The sequence below is a fragment of the Ipomoea triloba genome, chromosome 14, assembly GCF_003576645.1.
Source record: "Ipomoea triloba cultivar NCNSP0323 chromosome 14, ASM357664v1".
Taxonomy (NCBI): domain Eukaryota; kingdom Viridiplantae; phylum Streptophyta; class Magnoliopsida; order Solanales; family Convolvulaceae; genus Ipomoea; species Ipomoea triloba.
The window spans coordinates 22667245-22685314 of NC_044929.1; the positions used below are offsets into that span (position 1 = coordinate 22667245).

The following is an 18070-nucleotide window of genomic DNA, read 5'->3' on the forward strand; positions in this document are numbered from 1 at the left end:
TGAATTTTTAAGTGGGCTTTGAAACCTTATATTGAAGGAAATGCGGAAATTGGGAAAACCTTGTGTATCACCGTCGTTCAGCCTAATGTGCGGGTTGTGGACAAATTTTGGTCTTCTTCTCAATCTTTATCAATTTAGAAACTGAGCGATAGCTTTCTCCTCTTCTCTATTCTTAATCTCTACATTTCATTATTCTTATAATTGCAACTTCTACTCTATAGTTTCAGGGACACGGCCCTATAGAGAGTTGTGCTAACTTAGGGAAGTGACACCGAAGTACTTTGATTGAGCCCGTCATAGACAAACCACTCTTTTAAGGCAGTACGTGTTACTTAACGTGATACAACTTTATTCATCTTTTCATTTCTAATTTTGGCCTACATACACATTAGCACCATACACATTCCCAACAAATGTGACATTATTTGGCCGTTGAAATTGAAACTTTAATTCAACGTTTTTGTTTTTTGTTTGTTGTTGGATGACAAGAGAAACCTATTAGTCGCTATTTAAGAGTGTGCACTGGATAAGCATTGCTAATGTGTAAATTTGTAATATTCCACGAATCACACATGAGAGGTATACCGTAAACCACACTAGGAAGACTATGTGCAACAGATTCATCAACTGAGAGAGTGTTGACAAGAATCAAACGCGTGACCAAAAAAGGAAAATAGAAATTTGTTTCAAGTCTCAATCATAGAGTTGAGTCTTTGATATGTATATAGAAAATTGAGGTTAGAAGTTTCATACAAATAGCTAACTGGTTAATTATTAGTGTACCAGAAATTGGATGAGAAGATTCTATTTCATAGCTCACTAATTAAGGATTTTTGTTCCTCGCTAACACCACAATCATATATGAGTACCGACTCAAACTTTATCTGATTGATCAATAGACATCCAATTGTCACATGGACACGTATCCGATGTGGACCAATCATCATTCATCAAATGCCAAATCATCATAAGTGAAGAGTAATATGATGTTATATTGCCTCGATATTTTTAAATACCGAAAAATCAGTTAATAAACTTATGAAAAATACAATAAATTTAATATAGGTGAAAGACTCAGAAAGTATTAGATAATTAGTGAACATATTGGTAATGTAATTGTACAATCCGAAGTAAGATTGATAGTTTACATGGATGTCAAATACATTGTGGTCCAGTAGCACCAAGTTGCTCCCTTATGTGGGAGGTTATGAGTTTGAGTCTCACTGGAGGCGATATTGAGTTCACACTATATTATGTTTGTATTTTGCGTTATGAAATTCTGTACCTGAAATAAATTAGTAATTGTGTCTTATGCTATAAATTTATGTGTCATGTGTTGTGAAAATTTGTACCTGAAATAAATTAGTAATTGTGTATTATGCTATAAATTTATGTGTCATGTGTTGTGAAAATTTGTGCCAATGGACACAAATTATGTACCTAAATCAGATTTAAAAAATAAGTATATGTGTCTTGTGTTATGAAATTCTGTACATTACGATTTGAATTCTGTACCTCGTCTTTTCAATCTAGCTGGGTTCATAATGCTATATTATGTGTCTTGCGTTGTGATTTTTTGTGTTTTATATTATGAATTTTGTACATTACGAGTATAAATTTTGTATCTCGTTGTTTAAATTCAGGGTCCATAATGCTACGTGTTCCATAATATAAATTGCCAAAGAACATGTGGGCCATCCGGATTAGGTACAAACCTAAGTTTTGCTTTGTTTTTGTTTATTGACAACTAGTCCTCATTCTTTGATTGCTTGTGTTATGGAAAGCAATAAATTAGTGAAATATTGCACGTTGCTCCCTCCACATAGTTGGCCTCTATCTATAAATAGAACTCTTGCCATTCCCTACACAGCCCAAGCACGTGCACGGTGCACCATACTACCCTAGATTTTCTTTGCCGGAAAAGAATAACAATGGGAAACGCCGAGCGTGAGGACGCGTACGCGCCGCCGGTGAGCGTGGAGAGCGTCCACCGAGTGGCGGTGCCGCCGCCGCAGCCATTCGTCAAGTCATTCGCGAACACGTTGAAGGAGACATTGATGCCGGATGACCCTCTCCGGCAATTCAAGAACCAGTCGCCTCGCCGGAAGTTGGTTCTCGGGCTTCAATATGTTTTCCCTATTCTAGAATGGGGTAGTAAGTATAGCTTGGCGTACTTCAAGTCCGACCTCATCGCCGGAATCACCATAGCTAGCCTCGCCATTCCTCAGGGCATCAGCTACGCTAAGCTCGCCAACCTGCCGCCCATTCTTGGCCTGTGTGAGTGAGAAAGAAACAATCTTTATTCAATTCTTTTTTTGGGTGACGAGAAAAATCCCGTCACTATCGTGACTGTTTAAGTGTAAATCTGTCTTTTGACCCTAGCTTGTAAAGTATACCACAATGAGCAAATAAACTTAGTTTGCTCATTGTTAACCAATAGACAGTTCACTTGTAACCTTAGTTTGCTCATTGCTGACCAGTAGACGACTTTCATGGATAGTTGAATTTGTAACTTTGTGGTTACAAAGTTAACTAGACTAACTTGGCTAGATTGTTCCAATTCTTTTTCGAATGACCAGAAAATCTTAGCTACCTTACCAAGTCTTTAGTTTGCTCATTGCTGACTAATAAACGACTTGATGAATGGGTAGTCGAACTTGTAATCTTATAGTTACAAACTCGACCAACTTGGCTAGGTTGTCCCAATTTTTTGTTCTGAATGACCAGAAAATTTTAGCTACCAAGGATACATACTAGGTAAACTCTAATAAATCATTGCTCATATGGCATTTTCAAACTAAGAAGACTAATAAATCACTCCCGATTTAGAGTGGAGCTTGTAACTTCGTGGTTATTACCAATAATCTTTATTCAATTTGTTGGGTAAATGCATGATGGATTAATAATTTTGTTTGGTGCAACAGATTCAAGCTTTATTCCGCCGCTGATTTACGCAGTAATGGGGAGTTCGAGGGACTTAGCGGTGGGGACGGTGGCGGTGGCGTCGCTGCTGACGGCGTCAATGCTAGGGAGCGAGGTGAACGCGGCGGAGAACCCAACGCTGTACCTCCACTTGGCCTTCACGGCCACCTTCTTCGCCGGGCTCTTCGAGACCGCCCTCGGCGTTTTCCGGCTGGGATTCATCGTGGATTTTCTGTCCCATGCAACCATCGTGGGTTTCATGGCCGGAGCCGCCACCGTCGTCATTCTTCAGCAGCTGAAAGGCATACTCGGACTCGACCGTTTCACGCACGCCACCGACGTCGTCTCCGTCATGAAATCTGTCTTCTCACAAACTCATCAGGTACATATGCAATGTTCATTGTCCATATGCATGTTGTTCAGCAGTCACTTTTTATTTTATTTTTTTATTTTTATACAACTGATACATTATACTATATTCATTTATAATTTCCCAACTTATTAAAACACAAAGAGTCAATATCACCTCTATGAGACTTGATCTCATGATCTCCATATGAGAGAGTCACTATATGCTATAAGGTGCTTCGCTCAGCCGTCAGTTTAGTCCGAGAAAAACTTACAATTACTATTCGATGGTGTATATTGAGTAAATCTTGCCATGTGATATGTATGTTGAGAAATTACTATTTGAGGGTGTCTATTGGGTAAATTTCGACATGTGATATGTTTGGTCAAAAATTACTATTTTAAAGTGTTTATTGGGTAAATCTCAGCTTGAGATATGTGTGGTGCGAAATTGGTAGAGGGACAAGAAAAGAAAGACAAAACCCTTTTTGGTAGTTCAATTATGGATATTCATAATGGGTGAAGCTTAATGGAATATTTAATTATTGCAGTGGCGATGGGAAAGTGCAGTTCTTGGAATTGCTTTTCTTTTCTTCCTTATGCTTGCTAGATTCCTGGTAAGTCCATGATTCCTCAACAATGTTTCGTTATTATTTAAATTAAATCAATATTTCTATAAATTCCGCATAAAATATGTTAATAACGAAATAAAATCTGTAACCAACTTAATTGACGTGGTTGATTGTGCACTTTTGTCCCTGAAGACTGATTAGCATTTTGTCCATTAATTGAGCTCGTCAAAATTCGTAAAAAGAAATGTTACCATACTATATAGCATAACAATTTAGGTCACGTAACCCTATAACATTACAAGGGGGCTTTTCTCGGAGTGCATCCCTATAACATCATAACATTAATATTATTGAATTGTATGCAGAGCCAAAGGAGAAAGAATCTATTCTGGATATCAGCAATGGCTCCATTGACGACCGTCATACTGGGAACTCTTCTTGTTTACTTCACCCATGCTGAAAAACATGGCGTTCAAGTGGTAACATTTTCTTTCTTCTTCTTGGGATTTCGGATTTTGTTGTCTTATGTTTCTTTTATATTTGTTTTCTTCCATTAAAAAAAAAACCTATGTAGTAATTACGAGAAAAAGGAACAACGGGGTAAATGGAATGGATGTCGTAGATCTTTTTTAACTTAATCAGGGGTTTCGTGTTTGAATATAATGATTTGACAAAAAGATTATGAGAAAAAGGTTAGCAGATATGGCAGATTACCAGAATATGGTGTTCTTGTTTATATGTGCATACATATATTATCTGTTCATTGGCAGTATTCGTGGACACAGATGCGTAGACACCCAACTTCTATTGTCTGCTACTTTTGCACCTTCATTCAATAGCTGGCTGCCCCTTTTATTTGTGACTACATACTATATATATCTATGCAAAATTCCTCATGTGACACTTTACTATGTTACAACTATATTATTACCCCGGGACATAATTTAGTGGTGTAAAGATCTAATTTCAAATTGTGTTACGGGTAATGGAAACCCTAAGAGTTAGGGTTCAATATTATATCATAAAAATTGAATATAATAAGGTAAAAATAAGTAATTACTACTTAAGAATATGTTTGATTTCGAAAAATGGACAAATCCCCCTCTTTTGATGTAACTTTTTTTGATTGGTTGATTGTCAAATGACAATTATTAGAGCACGACTCTTAGATTGTCTTTATCCTAGTCAATCTTCTTCTTGTTAAATGATTTGGCACATTGAAAAATAAATTTTTTATATGATGATATGGCTAGCAAACTTATTACTGCAGCAAATTTGTTAAACCTGACAACCTGTCATTTTGTAATTTTTTAAATATTTTTTCATTTTTATTTATTTTCTTTTGATGCGGTGTGAGAGTGAGACCTTTATTAAAGTAAGAAAGTATTGTAAAGAAGTGAAAAAAACAGTGAAAGAATTGTAAATTTGGTAATGTGAAAATTTTGAAAGTAAGAGAATATTGCAGGGATAAGGACAACCTTAGTTATTATTATTATTATTTATTCGATGAAGAGAAAAATTTGTAAACATTCTTTGATGGTATGGGTAAACCCTGCTCCAAATGTGTGTGTATATATAGTGTCAATTTTAAAATATGGTATGTGTGAATACAGATAGGCGAGCTGAAGAAAGGGCTAAATCCCCCGTCGATAATGGATCTGAATTTTGGGTCAGCGTATCTGACACTGGCTATAAAAACTGGCATAGTCACGGGCGTTCTCGCGCTTGCTGTACGTACTATACGCCTTCATTCTATATTATATTATATTGTCGACATTTCCGAATTCCGATGATATATACCTCCAAACTTTCAAATACTATTTATGCTTCCATGCATGATCGTTAGCTGTTAAAATGAGTTGCGTCACTGCACTGGACCCGTCGTTATACCATGGACCATAGTCCAAAATGCATTGTGGACCATGGATCATGACTGATACTGTAGTTGTGTTAAACTGATACTACAGTTGTGTTGAAAGGAAACTGCAGTTACGCGGAACAGAGGCCGTGTCATCCGTCTGGAACTGCAGTTGTGTTGAACTGATACTGCAGTTGTGTTGAATGGATACTGCAGTTGTGTTGAACAAATGAACGGCCTCTGTTCTGCGCAACTGCAGTTTCCTTTCAGCGCAACTGTAGTATCCGTTCAACACAACTGCAGTATCAGCCATGATCATGATCCACAGTGTGGTCCACAATGGACAAGGCTGTTGAGTTAAGATTGTGTGTTTCGAGACGTTTAATGTTGTTTGTCTGGGAGTGCAGGAAGGGATAGCTGTGGGCAGGAGTTTTGCAATGTTCAAGAATTACAACATTGATGGCAACAAAGAAATGATCGCTTTCGGAATGATGAACATCGTCGGCTCTTGCACTTCCTGCTACCTCACCACCGGTATGCAATAGTTATACCATGGGCCGTGCAAGGTGGACCCGTGCTCATTTACATACTAAATGTTCACCATTTGAATTGTGAACATTCAGTATATAAATTGTGAACATTCAGTATGTAAATTGTGTATTTTAGACTCGAATTCACATAATAATTAGTTACCGCTATGGATGCTGTCTCTTAGAGGTGTCAAATGTGCGGCCTTGAGCTAGCACGGTCTAGCCGTCTGGCCTGCCATTGGCCCACTAATTTTTTGGATCGGTCCAAGACCCAATTCATGGGCTAAAGTCTAGTCATGTTCATAGTATAAAACGGGCTAATCCTAATTGCTAATTCTAGTAAATGAATCGGTCAGATCGGCCCAAATGGGGCTGAATTGAATCTAATCCGTCTATTTGTTATAGTTATACTATAGATTAGAGCCCACAGTTAACATATTATGTATTTGCATATACATAACATATTATGTGTGTTGTTAACTGTTTATTGCATATACATAATTTGAATATCATTTTGGACAAAAGTGTGTAAGATGGACATTGGCTCATGTTATAATTTGAATATAATTGTTTACACGGTTTGAGAGTTATAATCTGGGGTGAACCGGCAGGGCCGTTTTCGCGATCGGCGGTGAATTTCAATGCGGGATGCAAGACGGCGGTGTCGAACATCGTGATGGCGTTTGCGGTGATGGTGACGTTGTTGGTGTTGACGCCATTGTTCTACTACACTCCAACTGTGGTTCTGTCGGCGATCATTATCGCCGCCATGCTTGGCCTCATTGACTACAACGCCGCCATTCACCTCTGGCACGTTGATAAGTTCGACTTCTTTGTCTGCATCAGTGCTTACATTGGTGTGGTCTTTGGCAGCGTCACTGTTGGCCTAGTCACTGCTGTAAGTCCCAATCCTCAACTTTTATAGCTATATATATAGACTAGTGATAGTCCATTCTGTTATATGAGTCCGTGTTGACAGACAGATCTGTGCCATTAAATGCTTGAGATCAATGGCTTAGATCTGACCAACTATGCAAGTGAAGTGCACAGCCCAGTTGCGAAGTTGATCTCAAGTATTCAATCGCCTAGATTTATCCACACAGACTCATATAGCATGGTGGACTCACGAGAACACTTGCCTATATATATATTGGTGACAATGAAAACCTCACGTCACTACTCAAGACTGCACGGGTAAATCCGGCCTAACCTTATTCAACAAAAGATCACAATGAAGTAAACCAATCTGTTTTATCCATTGTTAACGGGCTCAAACTAAGAAGGTCAATATGTCGCTTTAACTTGAAGTGACCAAGTCAACAACTTGACCAACTTGATTGAAGCTAAAGTTCAAAAAATTCAAGTGTTGACTTACATGGGTGTCTTTTGCATCTGGTACTATCATACAAAGTATTACTTTTAATCCTAGCCGGTACAAGTGCAAAAGACACCGGTGTTGATCAGTACCATAGACTTTTAAGTTCACATGGTAGACTAGAATTGATCCAAACTGAAATTCTGAGTGGTGTGAGTGCAGGTTGGATTGTCATTGTTGAGGGTGCTACTTTTTGTTGCAAGGCCAAGGACTTTAGTTCTGGGTAACCTCCCTGATACCAAGATTTACAGAAATGTGGAACAGTATCCCAAAACTGACAGTGTTCCAGGCATTCTCATACTTGACATTGGTGCCCCAATTTACTTTGCCAATGCAAGCTACTTGAGAGAAAGGTAAATAACACATCACACATAACTTACTAAAACCATCAGAATCTTTGTGTAACAGTAGATTGGTGTTTGTTCATAAAGGATTTTAAGATGGATAGACGACGAAGAAGACAAACTGAAAGACTCGGGAGAGACTAGCCTGCAGTATCTGATTCTTGACATGGGAGGTTAGTGAAATGCTACGCTATTATATATAAAGCACCTTTAGTTCCAAAGTTTACACGCTAATATGCTATACTATTCTTGATTGATTTGCAGCTGTTGGAAACATTGATACAAGCGGAATCAGCATGCTTGAAGAGCTTAAGAAAAATGCAGACAGAAGAGACCTCAAGGTATAGTATATCTCGTTCGGAAATGAGTTTATGGAAAGTCACTCTATTCTAAAACTTTACAGTGCAAAGGAAACAAAGAAACAGGGATTAGAACATGTAGAGTTTTGATTGATTTATTGGCTTTGCAGTTTGTATTGGTTAATCCGGGAGCAGAGGTGATGAAGAAGATGAGCAAGTCAAAATTAATAGAGACAATCGGGCAAGATTGGATTTTCCTAACAGTGGGGGAGGCTGTTGGTGCATGCAAGTATATGCTTCACTCATACAAACCGAAATCAGACATAGATTCAGTTTGATGAAGCAACAGCGCTTGAGTGACCAATTTCCGGGTTTGCAATGTCACACAAGAGAATATATATGTATGCATGTATGTATGTATGTATTTGGCCAAATATCTAAATCAATTGGATGTATGCACCATGGTGCAAACCATAGGTTCATCTAGAGCCTTACTTGGATATGGAAGGGTTCTTTAACCATCCAAAATAATGTAATCGAATATATTTATAGTGTATATCAATAGCCTTCTAAACTTTTGCAAGAAAAGTGTTGTAAACATTAGATATGCAAAGCTTTAGTAACAAGTACGTACAAAATGTGTTCAAAGGCTTTACGAGACTGGTAATTTCATAGAACGACTCAAAGTTTGAACAAAACTATTGTGGTGTCTGTTGGAGGTTGCTGCAGATATATGCCCAACACTATTGGAGGAATATACAAAGGGGATTGTGCAAAAACGGGAAGAAAAACTAGGTTGGAAACCGTATTATAAATTATAATAACTCGATGCATAAAACTTCCCCATGTTCAAGAACTAAAAAAAAGTGAATGGATCAAGAATCAAAACCTGAGTAGATGCCACTCTCCCTCAGCAACCGTTTCTCCTCTTCCACATAGTTCTTCCCTCGGCTAGCCTGCCCCATATCCCTCTTCCGCTTTTCCTTCTGCGAGAAAGACAGGTTCTTCTCTTTCTGAGTTCGCGCGTGTACCAGCTCCTCTGCTTCAAGAAGTGCAGCCCTCGTCTTCTGTCTATCTTGATACGTCTCTTCTTTCTCCTTAGCCCGAGCATTTTCCCCTTTTGACCACGTCCAATCCTTCTGCTCATCTGATTCCTTAGGAGGCGGTACTTTCAGAACTGATAATCCACCTTTGTAACCATGCTTACTCAGAGCTTCGAAGTCTATACCTTTCCTCTTCTGCTTCCCACTCTCAGCTGCATTAACACAAAAAAGAAGCTAAAACCTAATATGAAGCCATTTTTTTGGTTTCTTCATCTGCTTTCAAAATTTAGCATAAATAATGAGCTATTTCCAGCTAACAGAGAGAGTTGATTTCAGTTTATTCAATTTCTACGAATTCTGGACATGAAAACAGGACGCTTTCCTAGTATCAGAGATTCTTCATTTCAGTTTATACAAATACAATTTCTATGAAATTGGAATATATATAAATAATGAGCTAATTCTAGCCGACAGAGATTGTTGAAACAGTTTTATACAAATTCTACGAAATCTGGATAAGAAAAAATGAAGTTACCTCGAGAAGATTTATCCTTGGAGGATTTCTCCGCGGCATTTTCGTCGGCATCTGAATCGACGGACGACGAGTCGCCGTCGTCGTCCGATGATGAGTCGTCCTCTCCCTTGCCCCATGGAAACGTCCTCTTCATTATCCCCAAATCGATACTGTTCTGCTAGTTCAAAGCACACAACTTTGTGATAGGATTAATCAATACAGATTGAAGCTAGGGTTTCATACACGGGGAGAACGAACAGGTTCGTGCGTTGATTGACTTGATTCCAGTTCCTCACGGCGTCGTTTCATCCGAACCTGAATTTCTTAATTTTAGTCCAGCATACGGCGTCGTTTCATCCGAATCTGGATTTCTTAATTTTAGTCCAGCATAGGAGCAACAGCTATATTAGTCTTTCTATGAACTTTTTATCTTTTGTGACGACAAAAATTTGTAGTCATTATTTGAGAATGTCTATTACGTAAATTTTACTTTTATGTAATAGCTCACATACTACATATGATATGTAAATTGTATTTGAAAAATTTGTGTGTTGAACTCGACCGAGAGAGTATTTTAACAAAAATTATACTCGTGATATGCATATACAAGAATTATGCTCACACACACTTGGCCAGCCATTTCAGCAATCCTAACAGATCTAACTTCTACCCTTTTCATAGTTCAAGATTATTTCAAAGATGGGGGCAAGTTAGTCGCATTGTTAACTTGATAACCACAAAGTCTCAAGTTTGACTTCGAGTGAAAGTGATCTATTGATCTTATTGGTTTGAGTTAGTCCACTACGACACTACCTTCTTACTAATCTTTGCTGCTAAGGATACATACTGTCACGGACTGTTTTATGTGACCATGTTAGACCCAATGAATGAACGGGTTGGGGCAACTGGATAGCTTGCATTATGGGTAAAGGGGACGTGGGTTGTTCTATCTTAGACGCTAAAGTCTAGCCGAGTCAAGCATGCCGACCCGATTCAGTTTGGGGAGCTTGTCGGTAGTATTGGACTTGACTAGGAAAGGGACGGATACAATTCGAAGGGCACAACTGGTCGGGAGCTATTGTCGTTCTCTTGATGAGCATATGGCAAGGCGAAATCAATGTGGCACATATGAGGGTCAGGTTGGTCCGTGGGGTATGAGAGGTCCGAGACGCCGCATGAACGTTGTGTTCTGGACCAGACTCTATACCCGTGACAATCCGTATCCTTTATAACAATCCGCGAATTGCCCATGAAATATGACCCATAATTCCGTTGACAAACCACAAGTCACCCCCCCATTTTAAAACGCATAAAACCAGACCTTTCACCTAACCTTTCTTGAGCGGCCTACATGATATAAACAAGCCCACAGTCCATATTGCCTAAGTGATGCACACAACTACATAAGAACACAGGCTGAATTTGGGGCTTATCTCACGTTATAAGTTGGAGACCAAAGACGAGAATGTTTTGGGGATAGAAGGGAATGTGTGTTAAATGTGGGCTGGTCCCAAGAATGAAGGATCCTAATCAGAAGCCTGATAGAGATACAATACAATGACCAATCCCTATAACCAAACAACAGACATCATGGTCCCTACGTTAAAGAGGGGCCGCCAACTGGTCCATGCCACCCACCTAGCTGCTTTGCTCACACTCTTTTATGGTTGGGAGTATTTAATGCTAGTGACCCTCCATAATGGACCAAATCCTTATATCTAACGCCAACATCATTTATTCTCCATACACACTACCTATAGAAATAAAATGTTAGTCGCTGAGTATAATTCGAATGGTTAATCAATCTAAAATAAGTTAAGAATCTGTATTTTGTTAGTAGTTACGTTGACATCGATTTACCTCTTCTACAAGTTTTTAGAGTAGGAGCAGTAATAACCCTTTAAATTTGGGTTCAAATTTATAGAAACAAAATGTTAAAGTTGATAAATACCATATATGTACATGTTGATCGAGATTAACAAGAACAAGAAACAATAATAATGAAAATAAAGTAAAGAAGGCAAGATTTACGTGGTTCGACAATGTGTACATGTCCACAAAGAGTGAAATTATTTTTCTTTAATTAAATGTGACGGTGATGGTGATGGTGGTAATACAACACCTAAGGATACAACCAATGTATTTTCATGTGCCAAATCTCCTTACATTTGTAACACTGAACTTTCTTGTTATTTCTAGACTTAGACCTAGAGTTTTTCTTCTTAGAATTATCTCTCTCTTGCTTCCTTCCACGATCCTTGACTCCCCTTAGCATACAAACTTTCACCAACACAGCCCTCTCTTGCATTCTGCATACGCTTATTATGAGCCAGCATGGTTGCAAGTTCTCATTGATTTACTCGATCATGTTTTTCCCATAAGTAAGAGTAATACGGAGTAACTAGATGTTCAAAGGAAAGATGTAGTGAACATAGCAAGATCATCGCATTTTCTTCATCTTCAATCTTGATATCAAGTCTTTGCCAGATCTAAGATTATCTGGCTGAAGACATTAATGTGATGCACCAAGTTTGAACTCTCCTACATCTTAATCCTATAAAATCTTTGCTTTAGATATAGTTTGTTCTTTATAAACTTTTCTATGAAGTGAATTTCAATTCCGACGAACACTCGATGCATGATGAAGAAATCGCGGCTCCAAATCGCAACGGTGATGATCCGAGAAAATAAGAAACAAATTTGTCCAATTATTAACCATGTGTTCATACTTTTTTTTAAAAGAAAAAAAAATGATACTACTACTACCACTTTAACAAAAAAAAATTCATTCATGTCATTTTAGGAAATCAAATTTGGGCCATTAAAATTTAAAAAAAAAAAAAAACGAACGCATAAGATTAGTCAAATAAGAACATGACCCTCTTGTAACAAGTATATGGACTAATCCCAGCCGTCCATCAAATTTTATAATTATTGAGAACTTTTAAGAACGAGGTTAATTTTATAATTAATACAAATTTAAATTTTTTAGTAATGGTAAGATCATATTCTTTGATTTCTTAATATGAAAGAGTGTGAATTTTGTCCATACTTTTTACCGAGATGAGTTATCACATTTACCCTCCAATAAAAACTACAATTAGTGCACATACATAAGAATTCATAAAATGCATGTTGAAGAGATATTGAAAGTTCTGCAAAAAAAAAAAAAAAAAATGATATTGAAAGTGGAAGAGGTCAACATCAGCATTTAAGTTACTGAAAAGCACGTTGAGGAAGAGATGTGCTTCGGAAATGCTTCTTTCATTTCCATGTGATAAAGAAAAGAGCATTGACCGCGAGAAATCTTAATGAGAAACACCAAAACAAGTTGAATTTCGCCACCCTTCAAATAAAAAATAAAATAAAATAATTTTAAAAAAAAATAATTTCTTTCATTGAGAATTTAATTTCAATGTCTTGATATTCTCAGTGATGGTCCCTCTAGGGACATTTGATAAAATTAGAATGATATACAGAGAAAATAAGCAGGACCTTTGCACAAGAATGACACATACACATTGAATAATGGTCCAATAATAGTTGGATGAGTTATGAGTAGTCCTTAATCGAGTTAGAATAAAAATAGACGGATTAATTGTATATAAGGTTTAAAAATAAGCAAGACAAAATATGTTGTGGTATGAGTGATTTGAGAAGTCATTATCCAATTTTGCCATATTATACTTTTTTTTTTTTTTTTGTATTACATTCTTTAAGGTCCGGAGGGGGAAAGAGATATAAAATGTTAATGGTTTATATTAAAACTTGTTTATATATTTCTCAAAAAAAAAACTTGTTTATATATCAGATTTATGGAGTAATATTCAAATTGTATATATATATATATATATATATATATATATATATATATATATATATATATATATATATATATATATATTTCTATTCAAATGTGGCCTCGTCATTACGTGTGGCCGTGCGGTTTACACCACTCAATGTTACGAAATGCACCACAATGAAAATGCATTTCTTAATATGAAACACACCCCTCAATGTTATTGAGTGGTGCATTTCTTAACATTGAGTGGTGTAAACCGCACGGCCGCACGTAAAGGCGCGGCCACACCTGAACATGACCCTATATATATATATTGAATACAAATTTAATATTAAATTAATTGAGTCTCATATATTTGCTCTTAGTTTATTTTCACCCATTTGATTCTATTTTTTTTTATTCATAATATAAAATGAATGGATTATATAGGTTAAAAATATAAATTTAGTTTTTAGACTATATTACATATAAACCGGGTTTATTTAATGCATATTCTTAGATAATAATTGAGAATTTTTCACGTTGTCTATTTAGAAAAAGTGAAAATTTAGAAATATGACGAAAGAAAATTGTCAGCTCTAGATATTTCTTATTCCTTCCAAACTTTGATTTGATTTGTGAAACAAATGTTTGATTGAGACAATGTGTTAATTACCATAAAGGGATTATTCACTCATGATTAACCCTACTTGTTGACTTGCAAGTCAAAATCAAGATTCTAATCATAATTCTCCCAGCTTTGAAATAAAGAGCAACTGAAATTTGCTTAGTATAATTAGATGAATTATTTAATAAGTTGTTATATAATATCTTACTTGGCTCTTATGAAAATTAAACCTTTTTTTTTTCTTCCTACCTTGTGTGGTTAAATGGTAATGATTAGATTATTTATAAGTGTAAATTACTAAAAGAGAAAGAAAAAAGAAAAAAATCTAAGAATATGAAGTTTAGACATATACAGTCATAAATTTTTCTCGTCGAACAAAGACAATTATGGTTATCTTCATTTAATTTGACATATTTTCATCGTCTTACAAGTTGGTTGTCTTGGTATGTTTTTTTCAATTATTTTTATTTTAATTTTTTTATAATATCTTTTAGGAGATCGAACAAATCATCACCTATTCAACATAGCCAACTTAGTACTAGTTGGTTGAATTGCTAACTACTAATTAGCATAGTTACATTTTTTTAAAAAGTTCAAATGATTTCATAGTCAAAGCGCACGTTTTGGAGTTAATGATTTCAATTGAATTGTCATGTACAATTTGAAACTTGATTTCACTATTATTCTGAATTGAAAATAACCTCTCATTATATAGAAATAAGATGAAAAATGAATAAAATGATATATATATATATATATATATATATATATATATATATATATATATATATACTTAATTTTGTCAAAGATATGATTAATTATTTGAAGCTTGCATACATGTGGAGGTACATTTTCTTGTTTTAAATGGTGTCAACTATTGATGGATGATGACCCATCAACTTTATATCTTTCTTTCCAGGTTAACAACTAACTTATCCAAAAACCAAAAAACAAAATAATTTTAAAAAAGAAAAAAAAAAGGAAAAGAAAAAAAATTAAAGTAGGTTGAATGAATGCCTCTCCATTCAACATTTGGTTGTCATCTTATTGCTTTAAATTAGGGTATATTGTTGGTGTATCACTATCATTTGACTAAAGGAAAAAAAATGATATAAAGAATTTAATAACGTAAAACTCTCGTCACATGTCTTAATTTTATTAATTTTTTTAAAAGGAAAAAAGTAATACAAATTGTTGGTCATTTTTGTATGGATGAATCAGAACGCACTATGTAAGTAAAGAGTAAAATTTAAGAATATGTGTAATATTAATCGGGAGAAATATATAACGTTGAATGAATTGGATTCTCTCCGTGCAAATCCTTTTACTAAAATCTAAATAGGGCCAATGCATGCACGATGAGACTTGGTTCAAATCTTAGGTTAAATGTTGTCCTAGCAATTGAATCATGCTCCATCCAACTAAAAGCCTAATCTGATAGTTGGACTGCACATTTATGTTTATAGTTATGCTCACACGCCCCCTCACATGTGCGGGTCGATTGATTTTGATGGGCTCCAAGCAACACGTGAACCATATAATTTTTTTACGGCTGCACATTTATGTTTATAGTTATGCTCACACGCCCCCTCAGGTGTGCGGGCCGATTGACTTTGATGGGCTCAAGCAACACGTGGACCATAGACTTTTTTTACGGGTGGCGCAGAGTTTCGAACCCATGACCTTTTGGGTGGCTCTGATACCAAATTGAATCATGTGCGCAGAGTTTCGAACCCATGACCTTTTGGGTGGCTCTAATACCAAATTGAATCATGTGCGCAAAGTTTCGAACCCATGACCTTTTGGGTGGCTCTGATACCAAATTGAGTCTTAACTAAAAGTCTAAGCTAATAGTTGGACTGCACATATTATATTTATGCGTCACTTTTTATTGGGTGACGCGGAGAGTCGAACACATGACCTTTTGCATGGCTCTGATACCAAATTGCATGGCTCTGATACCAAATTAAATCATGTACTCCATCCAACTAAAAGCCTAAGCTAATAGTTGGACTGCACATATTATATTTATGCATCTCTTTTTTGGGTGATGCGGAGAGTCGAACCCATGATCTTTTGCATGGCTCTGATACCAAATTAAATCATGTGCTCCATCCAACTAAAAGCCTAACCTGATAGTTGGACTGCACATATTATATTTATGCTCACACGATTGTTTGTGACTTTGCTATACATTATCCCCATCAGCTCTGCACAACATACCGCCATACAGCATCCATCACCCAAAAGCTGTGTATCTGCTCGGAGAAGCAGCTAGAAGCGGAGGCGATCGAGCAATCAAACAGTCCGAGAGCGCGGAGAGGACCGTGGAGGCGAAGCGGAGGCGATCGCCCAATTCTGCGGGTAGGAACTAACCTAGGCGAGAGCACGGAGAGGAACGTGGGCGAAGCGGAAGCGATCACCCAGTAGGAACTAACCTAGACGAGAGCACGGAGAGGAACGTGGGCGAAGCGGAAGCACCCAGTAAGAACTAACCTAGGCGAGAGCACGGAGAGGAACGTGGGCGAAGCGGAGGCGATCACCCAGTAGGAACTAACCTAGACGAGAGCACGGAGAGGAACGTGGGCGAAGCGGAGGCACCCAGTAGGAACTAACCTAGGCGAGAGCACGAAGCGGGGGCGAAGCGGAGGCGATCACCCAGTAGGAACTAACCTAGACGAGAGCATGGAAAGGAACGTGGGCGAAGCGGAGGCACCCAGTAGGAACTAGCCTAGGCGAGAGCACGAAGCGGAGGCGATCACCCAGTAGGAACTAACCTAGACGAGAGGACGGAGAGGAACGTGGGCGAAGCGGAGGCACCCAGTAGGAACTAACCTAGGCGAGAGCACGAAGCGGAGGCGATCACCCAGTTCTGCGGGGGTTGGACTGCACATATTATAACGGGCGGTCTGAGATGGAGAGTTGGACTGCACATATTATAACATATTATATGCGGGGGTTGGACTGCACATATTATAACGGGCGGTCTGAGATGGATAGTTGGACTGCACATATTATATTTATGCGGTGGATTCCAAGCAACACGTGAAAATCTCTTTTTTTATGGATAGTTGGACTGCACATATTATAACATATTATATTTATGCGGTGGATTCCAAGCAACACGTGAAAATCTCTTTTTTTTGACCTTTTGCATGACTCTGATACCAAATTGAATCATGTGCTACATCCAACTAAAAGTATAAGTTGATACTTGGACTGCACATTTATATTTATAGTTATGCTCACACTAGCTAGCTAGCTTATATAGCTTACGTTAGCTACTATACCTATATGCTTTGACACTTTAATGAATTTAATTCAAAGAATGCCTTTTGTCTTTGTTTAGTGGCAAAAGCATTATAACACCCTTCACGTGGAATGTAAACTAGTATTAGCTAGCGGCAATATATATATTATTATGAAGTTGCCGCAATAAATATAGGAAACATTACATATCCATTCGTCATATATCCCTATCATTTTCAGCTGATGGTATTCTTGATGTGTTTCGTATAAACTAAAAATATAAAAGAGAAAATTGCCATATTGGTACACTGACTATTGTAATAGTGTTAATTGCTATCCGCGACTTTCAAAAATGTTGGTCATTTGTACCTTGACTATACATTTTTTATCAATTTTGGTCACGCCGGCCAAATGTAACTGGAAAAAATTAAATCACATTTTATTCTGAATTGAAATGGGCATAATAGTCTTTTCCTGTTATCTCCTAATTCCTACTACATGTCTTTCTTCTTCTCCGGCCGGCCAAATCTTTCCTTTCTTTCTTCGCAGAGCAGCGACCCTATTATTTCCGGCCAAAGGAGAAATCGAGTGACTGCAAGATATGACC

At 37.1% G+C, this 18070-nt stretch overlaps 2 protein-coding genes and 1 non-coding gene across 3 annotated transcripts; 2 read left to right on the top strand and 1 right to left on the bottom strand.

The window, feature by feature from the left end:
* The first annotated feature begins 1840 nt into the window (after positions 1-1840).
* LOC116004548 (sulfate transporter 3.1) lies at positions 1841-8836 on the top strand. Its single transcript, XM_031244645.1, has 11 exons — positions 1841-2277; positions 2925-3304; positions 3822-3887; positions 4208-4321; positions 5456-5572; positions 6108-6234; positions 6842-7128; positions 7768-7958; positions 8037-8122; positions 8214-8290; positions 8419-8836. The coding sequence occupies exons 1-11, from the start codon at positions 1932-1934 to the stop codon at positions 8584-8586; spliced, it is 1959 nt and encodes a 652-aa protein (XP_031100505.1). The 5' UTR covers positions 1841-1931; the 3' UTR covers positions 8587-8836.
* A 27-nt stretch (positions 8837-8863) lies between these two features.
* LOC116004549 lies at positions 8864-10073 on the bottom strand. Its single transcript, XM_031244646.1, has 2 exons — positions 9827-10073; positions 8864-9503 (listed from the first exon to the last, which is right to left on the bottom strand). Exons 1-2 carry the CDS (start codon positions 9957-9959, stop codon positions 9124-9126), a joined length of 513 nt encoding a protein of 170 aa, XP_031100506.1. The 5' UTR covers positions 9960-10073; the 3' UTR covers positions 8864-9123.
* A 3170-nt stretch (positions 10074-13243) lies between these two features.
* On the top strand, positions 13244-13348 carry LOC116005376. The gene has a single exon (XR_004094958.1). It is a non-coding gene; the product is annotated as a U6 spliceosomal RNA (small nuclear RNA).
* The last annotated feature ends 4722 nt before the right edge of the window (positions 13349-18070 follow it).